Source organism: Xenia sp. Carnegie-2017, unplaced genomic scaffold, assembly GCF_021976095.1.
Source record: "Xenia sp. Carnegie-2017 unplaced genomic scaffold, XeniaSp_v1 HiC_scaffold_24, whole genome shotgun sequence".
NCBI classification, from domain to species: domain Eukaryota; kingdom Metazoa; phylum Cnidaria; class Anthozoa; order Malacalcyonacea; family Xeniidae; genus Xenia; species Xenia sp. Carnegie-2017.
This window is the reverse complement of record NW_025813487.1, coordinates 17,713,658-17,735,203: the sequence shown is the minus strand read 5'-3', so window position 1 is coordinate 17,735,203 and position 21,546 is coordinate 17,713,658. Positions and strand designations below refer to the sequence as shown.

The 21,546-nt window shown below is 36.5% G+C and overlaps 2 protein-coding genes across 2 annotated transcripts; both read right to left on the bottom strand.

Annotated features, from left to right (window-relative positions):
* Positions 1–778: 778 nt before the first annotated feature.
* On the bottom strand, positions 779–18,692 carry LOC124450428 (unconventional myosin-Va-like). The gene is made up of 37 exons (XM_047001086.1): positions 18,387–18,692; positions 17,430–17,870; positions 15,876–16,804; positions 15,664–15,768; positions 15,192–15,300; positions 14,837–14,893; positions 14,579–14,723; positions 13,962–14,118; positions 13,289–13,514; positions 13,004–13,216; positions 12,644–12,777; positions 12,429–12,568; positions 12,265–12,346; positions 11,553–11,693; positions 10,810–11,025; positions 10,407–10,526; positions 9,956–10,252; positions 9,200–9,253; positions 8,883–9,040; positions 8,151–8,457; positions 7,986–8,075; positions 7,635–7,859; positions 6,879–6,972; positions 6,618–6,803; positions 5,811–6,427; positions 5,549–5,623; positions 5,353–5,467; positions 4,997–5,067; positions 4,466–4,510; positions 4,132–4,377; positions 3,749–3,838; positions 3,207–3,357; positions 3,005–3,132; positions 2,762–2,833; positions 2,208–2,293; positions 1,860–2,034; positions 779–1,761 (listed from the first exon to the last, which is right to left on the bottom strand). Exons 3-37 carry the CDS (start codon positions 15,900–15,902, stop codon positions 1,528–1,530), a joined length of 5,388 nt encoding a protein of 1,795 aa, XP_046857042.1. The 5' UTR covers positions 15,903–16,804; positions 17,430–17,870; positions 18,387–18,692; the 3' UTR covers positions 779–1,527.
* Positions 18,693–19,344: 652 nt separating this feature from the next.
* On the bottom strand, positions 19,345–21,256 carry LOC124452291 (steroid 17-alpha-hydroxylase/17,20 lyase-like). The gene is given in 4 exon segments (XM_047002870.1): positions 19,345–20,446; positions 20,449–20,898; positions 21,126–21,145; positions 21,202–21,256. Coding segments are annotated over 4 exon segments (1,560 nt in total). The 3' UTR covers positions 19,345–19,411.
* Between the last annotated feature and the right edge of the window lie 290 nt (positions 21,257–21,546).

Genomic DNA, 21,546 nt, shown 5'->3' with positions numbered 1-21,546 from the left:
AGGGAAACCGGCGTATCGCCAGAGAATAACCGTCAGATATCAAACAAGTAACGAAAGCCAGTCCGTGGATGCACATTACTTGGCATCACCTTATATATTTTTACTAGTTATCTTGACAAAGAAGGACATTAACATACTTAATTATATTTACAAAATTTATTAGACTGTCTTTATCCTTACAAGGTTATTGAAACAGGTGACTTATGAAATATGCATCCTTGTAAAAATATTCCGTGTACGCTATTTTTTTGCCTATGTACGTCCTCACACAACCCTGTTGATCAGTAGCATAAAATAACCGATTTGAAGTTTTGAACATCCACCTAAGAAGTATTCTGCACGAAACAATTTAAAACAAACCTTTGAACGATGAGACACCTGCAAAGCAACTTTAGTACCACAGCCAAAAGGAAACCTAATTGATAGGGAGCTGCTTTGCTGGGCCATTACTACACATTACTACTACCTTGCCTCATACAAAACTATATATTGTTGATAAAGCATCTTCAAGCAAGAACATTTCTGGCGTTATTAAATTTATCACTCTAGCAGTGAGTGAATCTGAGAGTGATTGTAAGTTCTGAAAGTCGTTTTGTAGCCTGATTTCTTGGCTGATTTCGACGAGCTTCTCGACTCTGATTGGCAAAATTATAAAATATGGTTTTTGATCCATCCGTGTAAGATGGAACTTTGTGATTTTTTTACACAACTTTCTTCGAAATGAAGATAGTTTAATAGAAAACAATTTTTGTTTTCGTTAAAGGCAACTAAACGAACATTGACAGACAAAGAACGAACCATCGTTTTTTTATTGGGCTTAGAAGAATTCTTTTATATATGCTTTTTACATAATGATGAACTTCATTCAGAAATGATGTAAGTAAATACATCCCAATAATATATCAATACTGTCGGCTATCGGATAATTATAATCAAAATTTTTTTGAATCGTAAGATGACAAAAACCTCAATCTCAAACTATCTACCATCAAGTGTTCAATCTCAACAAAAAGCTCAATCTCAAACTATCTACAATCAAGATTTATCTCTGCGTATTTGGTGTTATCATATATCTGTCATTGGTATTGTGTTGGTATTGGCATAGAAACCTCTCACTTCATGAGAGTGGGCAAAATTGTCGAATGGTGTGTACTAATATTATTGGGGCAAGCGTATTACCGTGAGTAATGTAAAAATTCGTCACAATGCTCATACTTAAAACAGTATTTTAAGTAAATGAACATTCCGCAAAATTGACGAAGAAATATTATATTAAATGTATATTATCGAATTAAATTGAAAAAATTTGGCATATAAATAATTTTGGTGTTACTGTTTTACAGCCACACCGCGAGTTTTGCTTGACGAATGAGAAATTTTTACATGCAATATTCGTACAATGATGCATGTACGGCAATGTTACATTGAACGACCGTACAACTGTCACGTTGTACAACTATCGAAGTCACGTATATAAATTCATTTAGAAAAGTGGATTTCAAAAGAGTCCCACAACATTCCTCAATTCTAAATAATCTTCATGCAATTGCTGTTTATTGAATCAGGAATAGTTACATTTTCAAGGCAAACCGCTGACGCAGTAAATGCAAATTTCACAGAGTACGTTTTGTTCGCGTCGGCCATGAGATACATGGGATCAGTTTCGTTATGAGCCCGCTGTACGACGGCACGTATTACTGCGGGAGGCACCCTAGCTTCGTGGTCACCCGAAGGAGTGTACATAGTAAGAATTTTCTGCACCTGCAAAACAGATAAAATATAAACATATATTGCGGGGAGTCTGGGACCAATAATCAATCACTTTAGCTTTTTTAATAAACCTTGATTGGTGGAATTACCTGAATAGTGTTCAATGAATTACAAACTTCGCAAATAGCATCAACATCCTTTATGCTGCTCTTGCTTACTTGAAGTAACTGAGTCGCTTGAATGATACACGTAAGACCGTCCAATATATTACCGCTGTCTAATTGATTAATTCGAACCCAGTCCTCCAGCACGCTCAGATTGAACCTTAATACAAAGTGCATGATAGAATAAAATAGATCAGCAGAAAGAATTCTAACATGACTCATTGTTATTTCTTTTTTTGATCCATCATTTTACTTGGTTACTTACCATCAAGAACACCCTTGAAAATAGTTTTCACAAAATAAGAAAATGACTAAGCCAAACGGAGAACACACCTTATTTGCAAGCCACGAGACCAATGACACATATCCTTACGAAGTAAAACGTTGTTTAACATTGATGCACCAATAAAATGGAAAATCTATACATGAAAAAATAAAAGAAACTTCAAGTGAAAAAGTTCATTACAAGTTGATTGGAATACACAAGTTTGGTTTAGAAGTGTTAAGCAGAGTATATTACAGGACATTTAATTTATAAAGATAACAGTGTCGACATGAATTCTAAGGATAACAGAGTATATTGCTAGACATGAATTCTAAGGATAACAGAGTATATTGTTACACAGGCAATCTAAGGATAACAGTGTATATTGCTAGACACGAATTCTAAGGATAACAGAGTATATTGCTACACAGGCAATCTAAGGATAACAGAGTATATTGCTAGACAGTCACCCAAAGATAACAGTATATAGCTAGACAGCTAACCTAAAGATAACAGGGTATATTATTGTACAGTCAATTTAAGGATAACAGTGTCTTTGCAAAACAAGTAATCTGTGAATAACAGTGTATTTTGTACGAAACAAGAAAAAAAGAGAAGTTACCTGTCTAAATATTTGCTTTATGATAACGGGATCAACGCAGTGAGTGTTTAATATTGCTAATACGTACGAGAGCTAGTAAAAAAAGATGAGAATTCATTGAAAGTAATTGAACAAGCAAAAGACGATTATGGTAATACATATATTTAGTAATTCATCTGTTTAGATAAATGGCATTTCAGCAAACATACTGCTTTGAATTCGGAATCTAAAGCATGGAGTACCGTAAGCTTTAAAATAACTTACATGTTTCGTGATAGTTTTAACAGTGATTTCTTCGTTACCATTTTGTGCTCGTTGCCTGATGTTTGTTCTTCCAAATGGTTTGGAGCTGGAAACTGCTGGTATTGACTCATACTCCAGGAGACCTGGAACTGAAAATATGAAATTGCTAAAGTTTGTTGAAGGATATGTATCCTAAAGAATCCCTATCAAACCATAAACATACCAATGTATCCTAGTACTGATTCATAGACGGCTGTTAAAATATAGTTGTATATATGAACAGCAAGATCGTCGAGTAGTTGACGGTAATCGGTGAGATCAAAATTTTTCAAACAGTGTTCGTTCTGCTCCGGTGTATTGTGCATTTGAAAACCCTTTACAAAGAATGTAAAATAAAAACAACAAAACGCGTGTGCTGATCAAATAAACCAATCAAATAAACCAATCAATTAAACCAATCAAATAAACCAATAAAAGAGAATTTGCAAATCAATCATAAGTACATGTTGAAAGGAAAATTAAAACGCTTGATTCAAAGTTATTTGCTTCGCATTTTGTAATTTTATGAAAGAAGCAAAAGATATTTAATGTGTTTGCACGAGCTTATGCAAACCTCGGAGATGTTTGTGAGAACTCTCGAGGCCTCCCAAACGTCTCCTCGGTTTGCATAAGCCTGTGTAAACAAAGTAAACATCTTTTTATTTCTAAAAGGATAACACTGTATGTCATCTGTCAAAGATTAAATTATTTCCATAAGTATTTTACCTTATCACCACTGTATTGCTTCAGATCATGAAGAAGACGACAAGTATTCGAGAGCCAAAATACAAGAAGGTCGAAATCATTTGAAGACTTCTGTAAACGACAGGGAAAAAACTGAATTGGCACTGGAAAAATTGACTTTTAAAAAACGATCACCAAACAGACCAAAATGATCCAAACCCAAGAAAATACCATTTGCTACTCCAACCAGTTCTGACTGAAAATTTTAATGGAAAAGACTCCCAGTATTGACTTATTTGCAAAAGATCACAATTTACAAAAACAGACATAAAAAAATTTTCTACATTGCTTTGCTGCGATGACTAAAACTGACGACAGCTTACGACTCCATACGGCATGACACGATGACTTCTCGCACGCGTTACCTTGGTGATGTTTCCTATAGCGCTGATGGCTGACGTAAGCAAAGTCTGTAGTTTTTCGTCATCGTTCACGTGATCACAATAACGCACGCACATGAAAATGAGGTGGGCTGCAAGTCCAGGGATCTGATCGGAAACCTGGTCAGGTGACATGTCGTAAATAAGCTGTTTGATAATGAGATCCACATCTGATATTTCAAACTCGATCATTCCTAGGTTTTTGCCACTGTCGTAAGAACGTCTTGTCGCCTGTTATAGTCAGCAACGACGAACGAGAGAAGAAGCGTCAATTTTTAATGGAAAGTGGTACATTTGATAAAGTATGAAATACACGCACCAAATCCTTGGGATTTTTTCTCAAAAGTCCAGCAAAATTCATCACCTTTAAAAGAATGCAGTAAAAAATGCAAAAAAAAAACAACCAGCAATAAGCAATAATCAGCAATCAAGAACTCAAAGACTCTACAAATACAATGACTCTAAGTAGATTTCAAAACAACAAGAAAATACATGAATGATTTCGAAACTACGGCCGATCAAGAACACAAAGATTCAACATACAATGATACTAAATAGATTTCAAAACAACAAGAAAATACATGAATAATTCCGAAACTACGGCCGATCAAGAACACAAAGATTCAACATACAATGATACTACATAGATTTCAAAACAACAAGAAAATACACGAATTATTCCGAAACAACGGCCGATCAAGAACACAAAGACTCTACACATACAATGATACTACATAGATTTCAAAACAACAAGATAATACATGAATGATTTCGAAACTACGGCCAAAACTACAGGCCAACAATAGTTGTTAGTTGTACATTACATATATTAACGAAAACTAAATCGTACCAACTTTCCGGCGAGTGGATCTCCTGATCCTCTGTATAAAGATCCAGTTCGTCTTTTTATTTCTGTTTCGGCTTATTGAAAGAAAATGAAAATATTACAACAAAAATTCCGAACGTTAAACATTGTAGATAAGTATACGTACAACTCAAAGATCTCGTAGTACTTAGGTTTGTTTTAATAACAAAGAATGCTTTATTTAAATTTCTTCCTCATCGCTTAGCAACTAATTCATTCATTTGCATTTATATCAGACAAAACAAAAACATCTTTTGAAAAAAATTCAAAAATGACTGCAACATTCCTCAAGAGGTATTCACGTTCCACAAATACAGATGATGTATTATGAACCCACGAACCTTTATTCCATGACGTCGCGCGTAACCGAAAATGGTCCGGACCATTCTTTCCTAACGTGTTTTGCTGTTGGTTCTTCAATCGTCCCTCCAGCTTTTCAATTTGTTCTTTTAAATCCTGGAAATGACAGAAAAGAACACGATGAATTAATTGCAATAAACAAACATACGGTTTAAGATATCTCAAAGGAAGGCTTACCAAATTTTCCTCAACTAATCGTGATATTTCATATTGTACGTCCATGGCAAAGCAATGATTTTCTCCTTTTTTAACCTGTGACAATAAGTTTGATAAAAAGTTGGTGGAATCTAGTCAAAGGATTTCTACACTAATAACAACAGTACATGTCCATTTATTCATGATACAGTCCGTGCGGTTGGCCAAGAGGGGGTTCTGTTGAAAATATCAAAAAGTAAGTATGATATGTAAATGTAATTTTGTGACCCCCCCCCATGAGTACCTTTTCAACATTCAACTTGGCTAATTCGTGCCATAGATTATCATTGGCGTTTTGAAGGTCAGTTTCTTTCACAAGTAAATCTTGTAACTCTCTTTGTAGAACTTCGTTTGCCTGCTTCAACGCACTCGCTTGCAAAATGTAAGCATTTAAGTCGGGATTGTTGTTCATTTTCACTTCCACATCCGACAGGTCTTTGGAAACGGACGCGAAACGAATGAGTTCGGCGCGAAACTTTTGATATTCCTGCTTGTACGAGTCTCTTTCTTTAGTGATTTTTTTGATATTTTCCTCCTTAATCGCTATAATCGACTCACTCACGGCATTCTCCGACAAAGAGTCCCTTTTTTTCACAATATCACGAAAGATACTCAGTTCCTTGTTCAGTTTTTTGTTTTCTTTTGTTAAAGATTGAAAATCAACAGCGCGGATGATTTTCTTTGATGCATCATCTTCACTGTTATGTGATTCATTTTTATCAACAGACGGCATCTCTTTGGTCGGAGTTTGATTTGCTGTTTGTCTACTCGACTCCAATTTCTTTATGCGATCTTTTAGCTCAGCAATAAGGGCATCCTCTTCTTTAGTTCGTACAGCCACAGGAGCCTTTTCTGCTGTTTCTTACAAAAAAAGAATATTTTAGTGTTTACTATAACAAAAACCAATGCTTGCGTCTAGGAACGTAATATCATTGGATTGATAGGAAAATCCTCAAACCATCATAGCAGATAAGACAGATCAAAACATAGTAAAGTTTTCATACCAGCCTTTGGCAAAGTTGACAAAAAAAACCCCGACATTGTCCAGTACCTGTGAGTTCGTCTTTCATTGGACTTTCTGAAGGACTTTGAAGAATTTCTACCTCGTCCTGCAGATTCTCAAATCTCTGCTGTAATCTATCGTAATTCTTGAGAATGCGCTGATGGTGCAGTCTTTCGGCGTCAATATCTGCCAACAACTGACCTCTCTCGATCTCAAACTGTCCCAGAAGCTGATCTTAAGATAAATGTGCGATATATATATAAGCATGTGAAAACTGTGAAAAAAAGATAACATTCAAAGTTGTTGTACCTTGTTTTTCTTTGTTTAGTTTTTCTTCGTTTTCCTTCCACAGTTTTAAATCTTCACTTAATTTGGTATTTTCTTCTCGCAATCTTTCGCATTCCTCAAAAACATATTAATTAAAGCATGCAATTTCAAAAAGGCAAGTTCTATTTCTATTCTTCTTAGAGTTTACGCCATACCCTGATGTACACAATCATATCCCTAATGTACTCAACCTAAGTCCTAGTCTTTTTTCTATCTTTAACCCTCCACATCTATATATATCCCTAGCATTAACCTTTTCATTCATGACTCCTTTTACCCCTAACGTATACATCAACATCCCAAACATAAACTTCAGCATCCCTAACGTATACATCAACATCCCAAACATAAACTTCAGCACTCCTAACGTATACATCCACATCCCAAACATAAACTTCAGCACTCCTAACGTATACATCAACATCCCAAACATAAACTTCACCACTCCTAACGTATACATCAACATCCCAAACATAAACTTCAGCACTCCTAACGTATACTTCAACATCCCAAACATAAACGTTAGCACCCCTAACGTATACATCAACATCCCAAACATAAACTTCAACACCCCTAACGTATACATCAACATCCCAAACATAAACTTCAGCACTAACGTATACATCAACATCCCAAACATAAACTTCAACACTCCTAACGTATACATCAACATCCCAAACATAAACTTCAGCACTCCTAACGTATACATCAACATCCCAAACATAAACTTCGCCATACCTTTTCAATAGAATTTCTTTCATTACTCGCCTTCTTCAACATTTCATCTTTCTCCGACTTCACAACAGCAAGCTCTTGTCGCAATTGCTTAATAATTTTCTCGTATTCAACTATAGTTGCACTGGCTGTCTGGTAGTCACTTTTCCAAATCTTAGCAGCATTTAGTTCTATTCTAAGATCATCCAGCTCTTGTAGTTTCCCATTTAACTCTTCCTTTTGTCGAGTCTAAAGCGGAAAAAACAAAACATGAGCTATAGTCACATTAAAGATTTTACTCTGTGGTCTCGTTCGTATCAATAAATATCCATGTTTATCCCATTGGATTTACAAAAATCCAACTATAATACTCACTGTACTTAATAGTTTCTGTTGAAGTGTGATAATTTTGTTTTCCATGCCACGGTTGAGATTTTTGTAATGCTCAATGGAACGAGCCTCGATCTTGAAGGGTATAAAGAACAAACAAAAGTAAAAGAGAAGTGAAGCGACAATGCAGAAAAAGTTGAGTTAAAGTACCTTAAGTTTTTTCAACGCTCGTTGTGCAATTAGTCGTCTCACACAGCATTGGATCAAAACTATCTTTCTACGTACGGAAAGGAACGATCTACGACCGAGGAAAGTACGAATCGCTCGTTGAATCACAATCGCCTTCACTTCGTAGAGCAATCGTTTCTTCAATAAACGCGCCCGTCCGCCTCGGTAGTGGGACTGAATGATAAGCGTAGCATAGCGCATGCGTAAATATCGACTTCGAGCTTTGTGATATCGCCATGTGGTCTGAATGGTGATTGCTGCTTTAGTTTGACGTAAGTGTTTCACAAATCTAAAAAGATGACATGTTTGAAACATGGACGCAAAAACTTGGTTTATTTTGTCGACGAGCAACATGAGAAAACGGTATAAAGTAAATGGTTCGAACCCGGGAGTATCGTTACATGTTTGTGGATGTATATCGTCCAGTTTGGTATAGTCCTGAGAAGGACTGTTTTTGTTGTTGTTGACTGACGTTTTGACAACCTTAGCAGTAGTCATCTTCAGAGCAAATGACTCTGAAGATGTCAAATGAAGAGTCAAATGACTCTTCATTCGACTCTGAAGATGACTACCGCTAAGGTTGTTGAAATGTCAGTCAACAACAACAAAAACAGTCCTTCTCAGGACTATACCAACCTGGACGATCTACATTCACAAACATGTAATGAGAAAACGTTCTTAAACTATTTTCATCAACGGGAGTGTGAAGATAACCTGCGCGCTTGATGTCCTCGCGTCAAGGATTGAAGGACGATGGTCGACTTTCTTAATTTCACAAACCATTTACGAACAATCCAACAACGAATCATTTTTTGTATAATGACGCAACTCTTGAATATCTTGTCGCTACGGAGCTTCTCCAAGAATGCGACCTTCACAGTTTGGAAATTTAAAGTTGATCAGAGAGATTGTTATTTGAGAGGTTAGTTTAAAGTAGCTCACTCTTTATAACATTTCAAGATAATTCTGCCATCACGGATAAGAAAAATTTAAAAACAAAACAACGAACGATATGATTGGCTAAAATTTACCTGTCCAGCTCTGAAGAATATTTTAGTTTTACCAAATTGATACTTGTCAGGATCCTATCAAGAGAAACAAACAACAAAGAAGTGATAATCTCAACGAAAATGAGAAAATTGTGTCGTAAAACAAGGAAATGTCTTTGTTTCATGTTTGTAAATGTAGATCGTCCAGGTTTGTATAGTCCTGAGAAGGACTCTTTTTGTTGTTGTTGACTGACATTTCGACAACCTTAGAGGTAGTCATCTTCAGAGTCAAGGTTACCGCAAGGTTATCGAAATGTCAGTCAACACCAACACCAACAGTCCTTCTCAGGACTCTGCTAACCTGAATGATCTACATCTACAAACATGTAACGATACTCCTGGGTTCAAACTATTCTCTTTAACATGTCTTTGTCTTGAATAAATATATCACAAAAAGATTATGTTGATGCACAAAACCACCCTAGTAGTCCCGTCCTAAACCCACTCTACACCAAACCTCATTCTACACAACGCTCTGTTTCAACCCTTATCACTATTGCACCTTAAATCCCATTTACACCCAACACCCAATCCACCTTAAATCCTTATTCCACACCCAATCCACCTTAAATCCTTATTCCACAACCAATCCACCTTAAATCCTTATTCCACACCCAATCCACCTTAAATCCCATATCCAAAGAGTACCTAATCAACCTTTAACTTCATTTGTTCAAACTATAAGCTGTCACTAATCGACGCAAACAAATTTCTTCCCGAACATTATTGCACACTTACGTTCAACAAGGTGTTTAAAATATTTTCACAACAGCATTTGAGGTCGTTTTTTTCTATCATATTCCACTTTATCAACATACGATAACGATAAAAGAAATCCAAGTAGGACCATCTTGATGGGTAACCCGCTGCACTGATTTTGATCGTTTCCAGAACACCGCAGGCTCGTAATTGCTGCATTGCTCGTTTTGAATCAAATGTGAACGCTTTCTTTTCGTCATTCGGTTTTATACACCGCACGTAATGGGGAGTAGTTGAATTGAGGGTTTCCATCAATTTCTTTAAAGAATCTCTGAACTATAAGAGCAAATAACAAAGTTTATAAAATAGGTACAAAATGACAACATGTGGGTATCCTTCTTAATACCTGGACACGAAATGAAAAAGTAGAATGATGTCTAGATTCATTGTTTTTTTGATGATATTTTTAAATGTAATCATTTCCTCTCACCTGTGAGCCGACAGTTTTTTTAGCAGATGATGCGATTACTGGTGCTTTTGTATGCGCACGCTTACGTTGAGCAGGCACCGCTGACCTTTGCTCACTGAATAATTCACCCACAAAATTGTCCTAAACACAATATGTAATAAAATATTTGAGATAGTTAAACCATATAATATATACATACCTCATCATAACACAGAATAATAACTATACAGAAGGTCAAGTGTGCACCGAGTCCTCACAGCCGCCATTATTCCAGCAAGACACTTGTTTCCAACCACTTCAATAACATGACGTCATTTCGTCGTAATAGAAATGACGCCATGTCATTTTAATTGTTGGGAACGAGTGAAAAACCGTAAATACCTTGCTGGAATATGCACCGCACATAATCATAACATAAACAAACCTCGCTTGCTTTAAGAAGTAAAAGATGCTCCTCGTTCACACTGTCTCTGTTCTTTTCGAGGAAGCCATCGCTTTCGTAAGGGACAGTGTCGGCAAAATGAACGATAAGAAACGACACTTCGGACATTCGAGGTTTTTTGAAATGAGCATTTGGCTTCTTATTGATATGTTCATGGTATAATTTACGAATCCAGTTTTCATCGGATCCTTTGGTCAACTGTAAGAAACGTACAAAGCTAACTGTCTGTGCTGTTCTGATAATAGGTACACCATAGAACGCTACCTCCATGCAATACAGGCAACTAGGATGGATTGACATGTGAGTTTTTCATTTAATAACCAGCAGAGCTCGTGTGTTAAAACTTATCATGACAATTTGCGCTATTGTATTTTATATACAACGTTAATTTTCCAAAATAATATCACGGAACTGTTAAAACTCAGAAAAACTAGGTTCGTTTTTGGCTTTAAAATGGGTTAGCGCTCCAGTTTAAATAACAGTTCAATTGCACATCCTTGATTTTTCCCGCGTAAAAATCAAAGTTCGGGACAAACGCTATGAAACATGCATAAGACAAACTTATTTTGATAAAGCTTCCCTCTGTTTTTGTTAAAAACTCTTCACGGCTGATTACAATAGTTGTTCCATTTCTTGTTATGTAAAAGTTTTTTTATGGCTCATCGTGACGACATGAAAATAAAAATTTAACATAAACACAAAACCATTTTCACACACAGCATTACCTTGCACTCCTCGTCGAGTAAAGCTAATATCCCCAGTTTACCTTCAATCAAGTCAATACACGGTTGATTATCGTAAAAGTTGATGAAAGACCAATCAATTGCTTCTCTCACGTACTCTTCTTGCTCCAACTTGAATACATGCTGAAATGATACCGTCATAAAACTGCTCAAGGGGAATAATAATATTTGGAAGACACATTTTCCGAACCACACAATGAAAATATTCAGTATGAGATTAATTCTGACGACTCGAGGCTTGTGAAAATTCGCCAGAATGGCAGCATGCTGCCATTAAATTTTTTGACCGCACAAGAAAATTTATGAGGGAAAGAAACATCGCAAATACATACGCAAAAAGATAAAATGATTTCATTTTTTTTCAGTTATCAAGTGAAAAAAGGAAAGGATAAATTGGAAAAAAATTAAAATGCAAATAACTAAACAAGAGTAAGATATCCGTGCGGCTGGCTTTTGTGCAATGCTTTTAGTAAACAAACAATTTTGGAGGAAATTTTTGGCATATGAACGTCACTACAGAGAAGAAAAATATTTTATATAGGTTTGGCTTACGATGACACTTTCTTTCAGAAACACACTGCCGATAAACTATTTATTTGCTTATACAAAGAAGTTAAGTCCAAGAACAGCAACAGAGAAAGTTAAGTTGGACTAAATTATCGATAAAATAATGTACAAAAATCATAAAACTAACCATCGTAAATTGCTGTTGAAGCTTCTCGTTCGCGTAGTTGATACAAAACTGTTCAAAACTGTTAAACTCGAAGGTTTCAAAGCTTAAAACAAACAAGAAAGACAAGTAGAATGTATAATAAAAAACCGCAAGCAATGTAGAAACAGAACAGACTATAAATTTACCCGTAAATATCAAGAACTCCGATAAAAGAGTGAATGTGCTTTTGATCTAAAGGCATAAGCGCTTTGTTGATGCTAGAAACGATGAAACTAAAAACTCGTGCGTAGATATGCTTTGATAAGGATTCTTTAGCAACAGTTGCCTTGATAAATCACAAAAACATTTCATCTTACTACGTATGCCAGCAGAGAGCAACGAATGATGGTCTTGGCCTTACTTGTTCTAGGTTAAGGTTTGTAATGACGATTTCTCTGTGAGCGACAATCTTGCGAAAACAAAGCCATTTTTGAAACTGAGATTTATCGATGCCGAGTAAAAAGGCAGCAACGGTCACGTGGAAGTCATCATTCTAAAAATGGAAAAGGTTTTTTGAAATTGACAAATGTTATCGAAAAGACAGTAAAATTAATTAGAATTTTTCTTAATAGTTGGATTTTTTTTTTGCAGGAGAGATGAGGAGAGAGAGGAGAGGAGAGAGAGGAGAGAGAGGAGAGAGAGGAGAGGAGAGGAGAGGAGAGGAGAGAGAGAGGAGAGAGGAGAGGAGAGAGAGAGAGGAGAGAGAGAGGAGAGGAGAGGAGGAGAGGAGAGAGAGAGAGAGAGAGGAGTTTAATTTTAACATTTCCCAGATGTAGGATGCTCGCAAGAATTTGAAATATCTTCATCTGTAGATCTTGATGAACACCAAGCATGTCGAACGCCTCACATGTTTCATCAAACAGCTCAGCATCATCGACACCGTTTATGTAGACGTTCTCGCCCTGGTTCAGGTACAAGAACTCATCTGGACGACCTGTCATGGGAATTTTGACAATACGACGATGATAAACAGCAAAAAGTCAAACCTGAATAAAACCAAACTCACCAAGTCTCAGATTCTTGAATCTCTTCTCATCAGCGTGAGCACAGAGTTGATAAAAGACGTGATAGTTGCGTTCGTTGGGGGCTTGGAACACAACACGTGACTTCTCCAAGAGGTAAGTGCGCATGTGCGAACCGATGATATGATGAGCGCGATTAAAATTGATCTCGAGGTATTTTCCAAATCGGCTGCTGTTGTCATTGCGTATTGTTTTTGCATTGCCAAATGACTGCAATATTACACGATGCATTAAAACATGAAGACATTTCTTTAGGTAGCCTAGTGTAACCTTGGTCTGGAAGACTGGGAACAAATTCAATAAATTTTCACCTTGGCAGTTCACATACAATGCAGACAAAAAGATATGGGCAGAGTACCTCCCAAAAAGTCTCACATGGAAAGTGTTTGACCAATATGTCACAAGTCAGGACCAAATACTTTATTCAAAACATCTTTCAGTTAATAAATGTATAAATATACCTACATATTATATCATATTACATATCTATGTATACCTAACAGTGGTGTAGCAGATTCGTTAATTGAGGGGGGGGGGGCACATATTCATATATTCATGTTCTGCCCCATTGAGTTCCTTTGAAATCCATTGTTTCAACAGATTAAGACATGCCTATATGAATTTATGTCCCCAAATCTGCCACTGACAGTTAAGTACCTCCATGACAGGATTTGAAGCAAGCACTTTCTTTTCAACATGAGTCTCGGATTCAGAGCCTCCAACAGCTGCAAAATATCTCATAGCATACTTTGCTGAAACCGTTTTCCCTGCTCCGCTTTCCCCACTCACAATAATTGATTGGTTTTGATCTTCCCTGAGCAGAAAAACACAAACAAATATATGGGCATAAAAAATAATAAGGAAGTATTGGTTTATAAATGGTAGCAAGACTAGATTCCCTACATTGTTTGTTGTAATTTGTCATTACCTACTTCATTTTCCATATGAGCATGAGTAATAACACATTCTTATAAAATGAATGGTTTTTTGAACCCAGGAGTATCATCACATGTTTCTAGATGTATATTGTCCAGGTTAGTGCAGTATTGTGAAGGACTATTCATGTTGATGTTGACTGACATTTCAGCAACCTACAATGACATAATCAAGTGAAGATGACAACCTCGGACAGCGGTGGCCTTCTTCACTTGACTCTGAAGATGACTAATGATGTCAAAAAATGTCATTCAACATCAACACCAACAGCATAGACAATCTACATCAACAAACATGTAATAGATGCAAAATATATTTTTTATCCCAACTTGAACTACCTGTTCATTGTTTTGAAAGCATCTTCAGCCACAGCAAAGATATGCGGATCCATTTTGTCCATTGAAGCACCATTGTATGCAGAAATGATGTCAAAACCATACAGAGGTATTTCCATATAAGGATTGATTGCCACCAAAACAATACCTGTGGAAGAAATAATGAAACACAAAACAGAAAGAATATAAATATCTGAAAATTACTGAAAACTACATCACTTAAAATGATCTTTTTGGCATTTAATAGTTTATAAAACTTACCACAATATGTGTATATTGTATTATATTCTTGAAATCGCATTTTTAAATTATGCAAAACTAGGGAAGAAAAAGACTTGTATTAATTTCTAAGCCAAATTTTGAGCAATATTGAAAATATCACGAAGAGATATCACTTAAGGGTTTGTTCACATACATATTCATGCCATATCAATCAGTATCATAACCAGCAGGCAATTTTTGTTGTGATGTATCATGATTTGAACATTATGTTGTCATGCAATGAGAGAACACAGAACAATTTGCACATTGAAACTATTTAAGGAAGCTGGCATTGCAACTAATATCAATTGCAAATAAGAATATCAAATGTGCCAAAACTTGTTTGTCACTGTACCTGCGGGTTCATGGAGATAACTTAATGTTGTAAGATCATTTTCTCCAACCAACACTTCCGGGTTACGCAAAGGAGGAAAACCATTCTTCTCAACATCATAAGTTACAACCTAAAGACAATGTAACAATTATCCCAAACCAGAACCCCAGAATTTTTCCTATAATACAAAACGTACACCGTCGCCCAAACCTAAAATAATGCATTAATTACTAAACGAAAACATTCGTCTTTCATTTCGAAACCTAGAATAAACAATAACTTATAAAAAGTAAAAACTAACAGCGGAAGTACCACCGAAGAGAGCTTTCTCTTTATTATCACAATACAATTGTTAAATACAAAAGAATATAAAGTACAGTGAAATCTTTCCGGATCTAAGCCAATAATTTTTAATAAATATGCTGCAAAAGGAAAACAATGACTGTTCGCAAACTCGAAACATAAGTGAATTCTAAATTCCTCGATAGCATACCTCTCCAGTAGCAGTTTCGATGCTGAGTATATTATTTTTCAAATCATGACAAATGTCACCAGGAATCCATATATCTGTGTCATCCGGTAGCCAGACTCGAGCGCCCTGGAGTAAAATATAAATAGCAGTGTATATTTTTATTCAAGTAAATGAAGTAAAATGACAAGTTAGTGAAAAGAACTCTGCCGCCAAACAACAAATACATTTCTTACCTTTGTGTACAAGATTTGGGTGCTCATTTTAATGGTCCTTTTCGTTCAAGAAAAAGACAATAGAATGACAAGGCCGGAAAGTCAGGCCATACTCTGCACTTTGAAATGCAAGTGAAATAACGATTAAGCGCTAATTGGTTTCAAGTACTAAATTGAGTTCTTTATCTCTCTATTTATTCGCCGGATGTTGGACATTAAATTAAATTAAAGAAAATAGATGTATTTGTACGCATGCGTGAAATGGCAAAGGTCCCATTTTCGGATACGTTACGTAATAGATAGTTGGAAGGTGGTGACATATCCAGGAATTAAGCTATTTTCAACGTATTTGAATAAGCAATTTAACATGTTTGTACATGTAGATCGTTCAGGTTTGTGCATACCCGAGAAAGACTTTTAATGTTGTTGTTTGAGACAGACTTTTCGACATTTTTCTAGCTGTAGTCAACTTTACCTCAAGAAATGGTAAGGATGTGTAAAAGTCAGTTTAAAGACCAAAACCAACAGTTTTTCTCAATAATCCCTGGCTCAAAGCATTCGTTGTTAAGCAATTAATAAATTGCTGAATCTATTTATTCATAATGCTTATGGTATGATGCAAAAAGTCTAAAATCAAAAAAACGCTCTAAAGAGTCTTCAAAGTTTTATAGTTCATTTATCTTTTTGGTGGAGCATCTATTTCCCATATCTTACACCAATATGCTTTATGCATCACCACCTTCTCGTAGATGACTTCAAGTTTTGGCACCACGCTCTTCAAGCACGACATATTTACGCGATCACATGACGGACACGTGCAATCAAGATTTTTCTTCAAGTCCTTTTCTGCACCAAGTTCTTCTAAATCCTTCCACTTTATTTTACACTCTTTTCTTTTCAACATCTTCACCGCTTCGTTGACTTGCAAAAGCTGCTTCTCCGTTCCAAACCTTTAATTAAATCAAATGGATTTAGAAAGCTGAGCTATTTCTAAGTAATTTCAAAGTGCCAATGAACCAGCTTATGCATATCACTTTTAATTCTTGAGATATTGAGGTTTTTGTTTTGTCCGATTCACCTAACTTGTGACGTCACGTTGCATAATGGAAGTAAAATTATATTAGGTATATTTAACGATACTTTAATTCACAAGGACAGAGTTCCCTTTATTGTGACGTGGTTAATGGTATAAAATGCTGCCTAATAGTCAGTGCTGTAGAAGTGGGGGCGCTTGGGGGAGGAGCCCTCTTCTACCTTTGAAATGGGTAATTATAAAAGGGCACTGTTAACAAGAGAGCCCCCATCTGATAAATTTAGTTCTACAGCACTGCTACTTGTATCAACATAAAGTTGTTAGGAAACTGAAGAATATTTGAAACATTGTAAGAACTCGTTAGGCAAAATGACGTCACAAGTTGGATGAATTGGAAATAAAAAAAACGTCAAAATCACGAGAATAAAAAGAGATATGCATTAATTGTTTTCGAAAGTAAACTGTCATTTCAAAAGTTCTACTCATTTTAGACATAATTTAAGTTGCAAAATTTTCGTTTCATAGCCACTTTAAATACGTACATGACGAAGTAGGCTTTTCCAGTTTTAAAATGATGACGTAAATAAGCCAATCGGAAAATATCTTTCAGACATCTCTCACGAAACTGAGCATCACTTTCTCTTTTCGACTTCGCAAGACTGACTTCCACGCATACTAATGGAATGGCATTTGTATTGCATGGGTCATCTTTACTTGAATTGAAGATAACGAAGTCAATTGCTCGAGGGCTCACATATGTATCTTGTCCAGGTTTTGTGAATTGTTGTACGCTGGCCAGTGGGCATTGCAGGTGTACATACTTCGAGATACTCTTGCGTTTTCTACACCATCTTTCATAGAGACACCACTGAATGTAGCGTTCATCTTGAAGAAGCTGAGGCATTCTCACTATTTTTTCAACCATTATGTAATCACAAGCGTTAACAAGCTCTTCTTTCCACAAAGACATAGAACTACCCATCCTGTTGACAAAAGTAATTAAGCATTAATTTTGAAATGTACTATAACATAATTTAGAAAATTTCAAAAAGACATTCGCCATGACAGGTACGCCGATAACACTGACATTTGCAAAGTTGTTCTCGACTGACACCAACTCGTTTTCATTCTTCCACGGCCCACGTTAGTTCATCACAACAATATTTAGTTCATCCAAGAGTTTTTGGAAAATGAGCGCGAATTTCTTTATGAAATTTAGCTCGGTTGAAATGAACATTTCAAAAACATGTGCGTTCATCAAAGATGCACACTCTTTGCATCAGTTAGTCGCCAAAATAAACGCTTTCTGTGAGTGAATTACTAAGAAGATTCGTGTATAACTTTCCTTATTCTTTTTTCGACTATATGCAAAGTATACACTGTGTGCCTTTTCTCTCTTTTCGCGCTCAAATTTGGTCAATGTTATATCATCCTAAGCTCGCTGACAATCAATTGAACACAAATTCTAACATTCACCATGCTAAATAAAACATTCCAACCTGACCACAGTTTATTGAAGTTCTTCGTTTTCCTTCCTCTTTTCGAGATTTTAAAATGATAACGGCTAAAATATCCTAGTGTGGACTTTGAGTTGAGATGAAATTCCCAGCTTTAAAATAACACTAGTAGCGTCTTCTAGTTTAGGATTTTCATCGACTGGTGGCAAAATGCAAAAACTATCAATGACTGACGCTTGAATTTAAAAATACAAAATGGACACGCGTTACGTACACGAGATTTGTCGATACAACACATTATGCAACAAAGAAATAGATCTTTCAAGGGACCCTCCGGCCCTAAAACAAATGCAGCTGATTTCTAAATCATATTTGATAAGATTTCTGACGATTATATGCTGCTTGCAAAACACTTCAATCTTTGAAAACGAAAAGCTTCACGCGCATCGCAAGTATTTTAATGCATTCTCTTCAATGGGAACATTTCATCCTCTCATTTCTTACTCATGTTTTATTCACCAGAGTAACGAGGCAGTACACAATGTATAATAATCAGAAGAAAAAAACCCGTACGGCAGTTTTCTTTAGTCCTTGCCAGTTCATCAATGTTTGCATTCAATTTGAGCATTGCTTTTTGGGTTATGATTATGTATCACAACATCGCATACAATAAATGTTTGTGGATGGATGAAGATCGTCCAGGTTATAGTAGAGTCCTGAGAAGGACTGTTGCTGTTGATGTTGACAGACATTTCGACAGCCTTAGCGCTAGTCATCTTCAGAGTCAAGGTTGTCGAAACGACTGTCAACACCAACACCAACAGTCCTTCTAAGGACTCTACTAACCAGGACGATCTACATCCACAAACATGTAACGATACTCCCGGGTTCAAACCATTTCCTTTATTGGACACAATGCTGGGCAAAAAAATCCATCCACAATAAACTCTCAAAATGAGTAGAACAATACGTTAAATTCACAACAATTACTTCAGTGGGGTGAACTGAACACATTTTATTTTAAACTAGGCGGGAACCTTTACAAAATGGGAGAAAAAATAAAATAATTATCGTCTTTTCAGAACGACGTTAAAAGGTTTGGGCTCCAAGACCGCCGTTGTCAGTTCTTCTGTGTCTGGAGCATCATTTCCTTGTGGAATTTCAAAAACAAACTCGTGCAAGAGACTGCTAGCAAACAAGAACTGTATGGCATTTGAAAGACTCTCCCCAGGACACACTCTCCGTCCCGTAGAAAAAGGAATGTAGCTAGATCTGAGAGTAGACGGTGCCACGTAGATCCCTTGCGCGTTAAAAAACCGCCCTGGATTAAATTCACTTGCTTCTTGCCACCAATGTGGATCGTGGTTGATACCCCAGAGATTTAGGAACACAGTGGTATCCTTGGGGATATTATATCCACAAAGCCGTGTGTCCACTGTTACCCTATGAGGTATGGGAATTGGAACGGGACTGGCGCATCTTAATGTTTCAGTTAAAGCAGCTTGAAGATATGGGAGTCCTGGCTTTTCTTTTAATGTAGGAGGTTTCGAGTTGGAAGAAAGTTCCTTGTGGATGCGTTGTTGTACGGCCGGATTATTGAGAATGTAAACAAATAACCATCTAAGGCTAGTAGCAGTTGTCTTAAATCCGGCTATGAAAGTATCCGCCAGTATGGCAATTAAATGATCTTCAGTCAGAAAGGTTTCGTCTTCGCAGTCAACGAATTCCTCTTTTGCTTTCAAGATCGCATCAGTCAAATCCCGGATGTTATGCCTGTCGAAATTCTTCTTGTGTTCAGTGTACTTTGCATGCAATATTTCGTCACGGATTGCAACCGCGTCTCGTAGTTTCTCAAGGCCTGGTAACGGGAAGTTGGCAAGCCAGGGAAACACATCGACGAGCTGACCAGGTTTTAAACCTTCTGTAAAACAGGTGTTAAAATACACAATCCGTCGAAACTCTTCATCGTTGTGATCATAATGAACGCCAAACAATAAAGAGCAAATGATATTTAATATGGCCAAATCAAACTCAGGAGCAAGGTCAAGAGGCTCTCCCACGCGAGGACGTAGTCTCGCGAGAAGTTTCTCGACTTCAACGTGCATAAGATCCTCCATTGTTTTGTTAAAAATTCCTTGAAAGCTGACTCGGCAATTTTTCTCTGCAGTTTCCATTTCGCTGTGAAATCACCAAAACCAACATTCTTGCCACCATTTCCAACCAACTGACAGCCATAAGGCAATTCCTCGGGGTATGGTCGACCGGAGAAAGTATCCCGCTGTCCGAGAAGTGCCTCTCTGGCTGCAGTGACACTATTTATTACGACAATGGGAGTTCGACCCAGATAAATGCTGAAAACAGGACCATATATGGCTCTCAGATGATCGAGACGAAGATGCAGTTTAGTGCCTAAATTGTGAAGGTTACCAATAAATGGGAGGGTTGCAGGACCAGGAGGGAAGCCAGGTGGTCTTGATGGTCTTAGTTTGTACAGTAAGAAAAAACTGTTGATGATAGAATGACGAGTATCGTAAATAGCATCTTTCACTGAAGTCTAAAATCGAAAGGAGAGAGGTTTATGCAAAAAGTATACATATAAAGATTAAGATATTCATAATATTCAAAACATTACGATTTTTAACTGCATTTTACTTCATTTCAATAAAATACAAATTTCGATTGCCAATTTTGCTCATGTAAATCTTATTACTGTAGCTTTTGTGAATGTTGCGTGTTTAACTTCAAAGGAATTCTTTAGTTCCCTATCTTCAAACCACTTACCTCGCTCTTTAAGATTTCATCTGCAAAAACATAAACCTTCAATGTTCATTTCAAATATATAGTATTTCGAACACACGATTTTGATGAAACTTCGACGGAACACACGCCTTCTGAAGGACATCAAAATCCATATATATAAAATTGCTGTACGCGAGTGAACATAGCATTAAGCTGGAATGTTTTTAAAACGGAAAAGGCTTTCAAATAAATAACATTTTTTAACGATCTCTTGTCGCGCGGCAAAGAAAAGAGACGCCAATTATTTAGCGAACTGTGTAAGATATGTAAATATGTCGTGGGAGGCAATGTAAAATGCAATATTTCGACTATCATTAGCCGGAAATTGGACGTAGTAAAAGATGATAAAGACAAAATGACGTTTTCGTATATCGTCGTACGTATGTCATGTGGGAAGATTTCA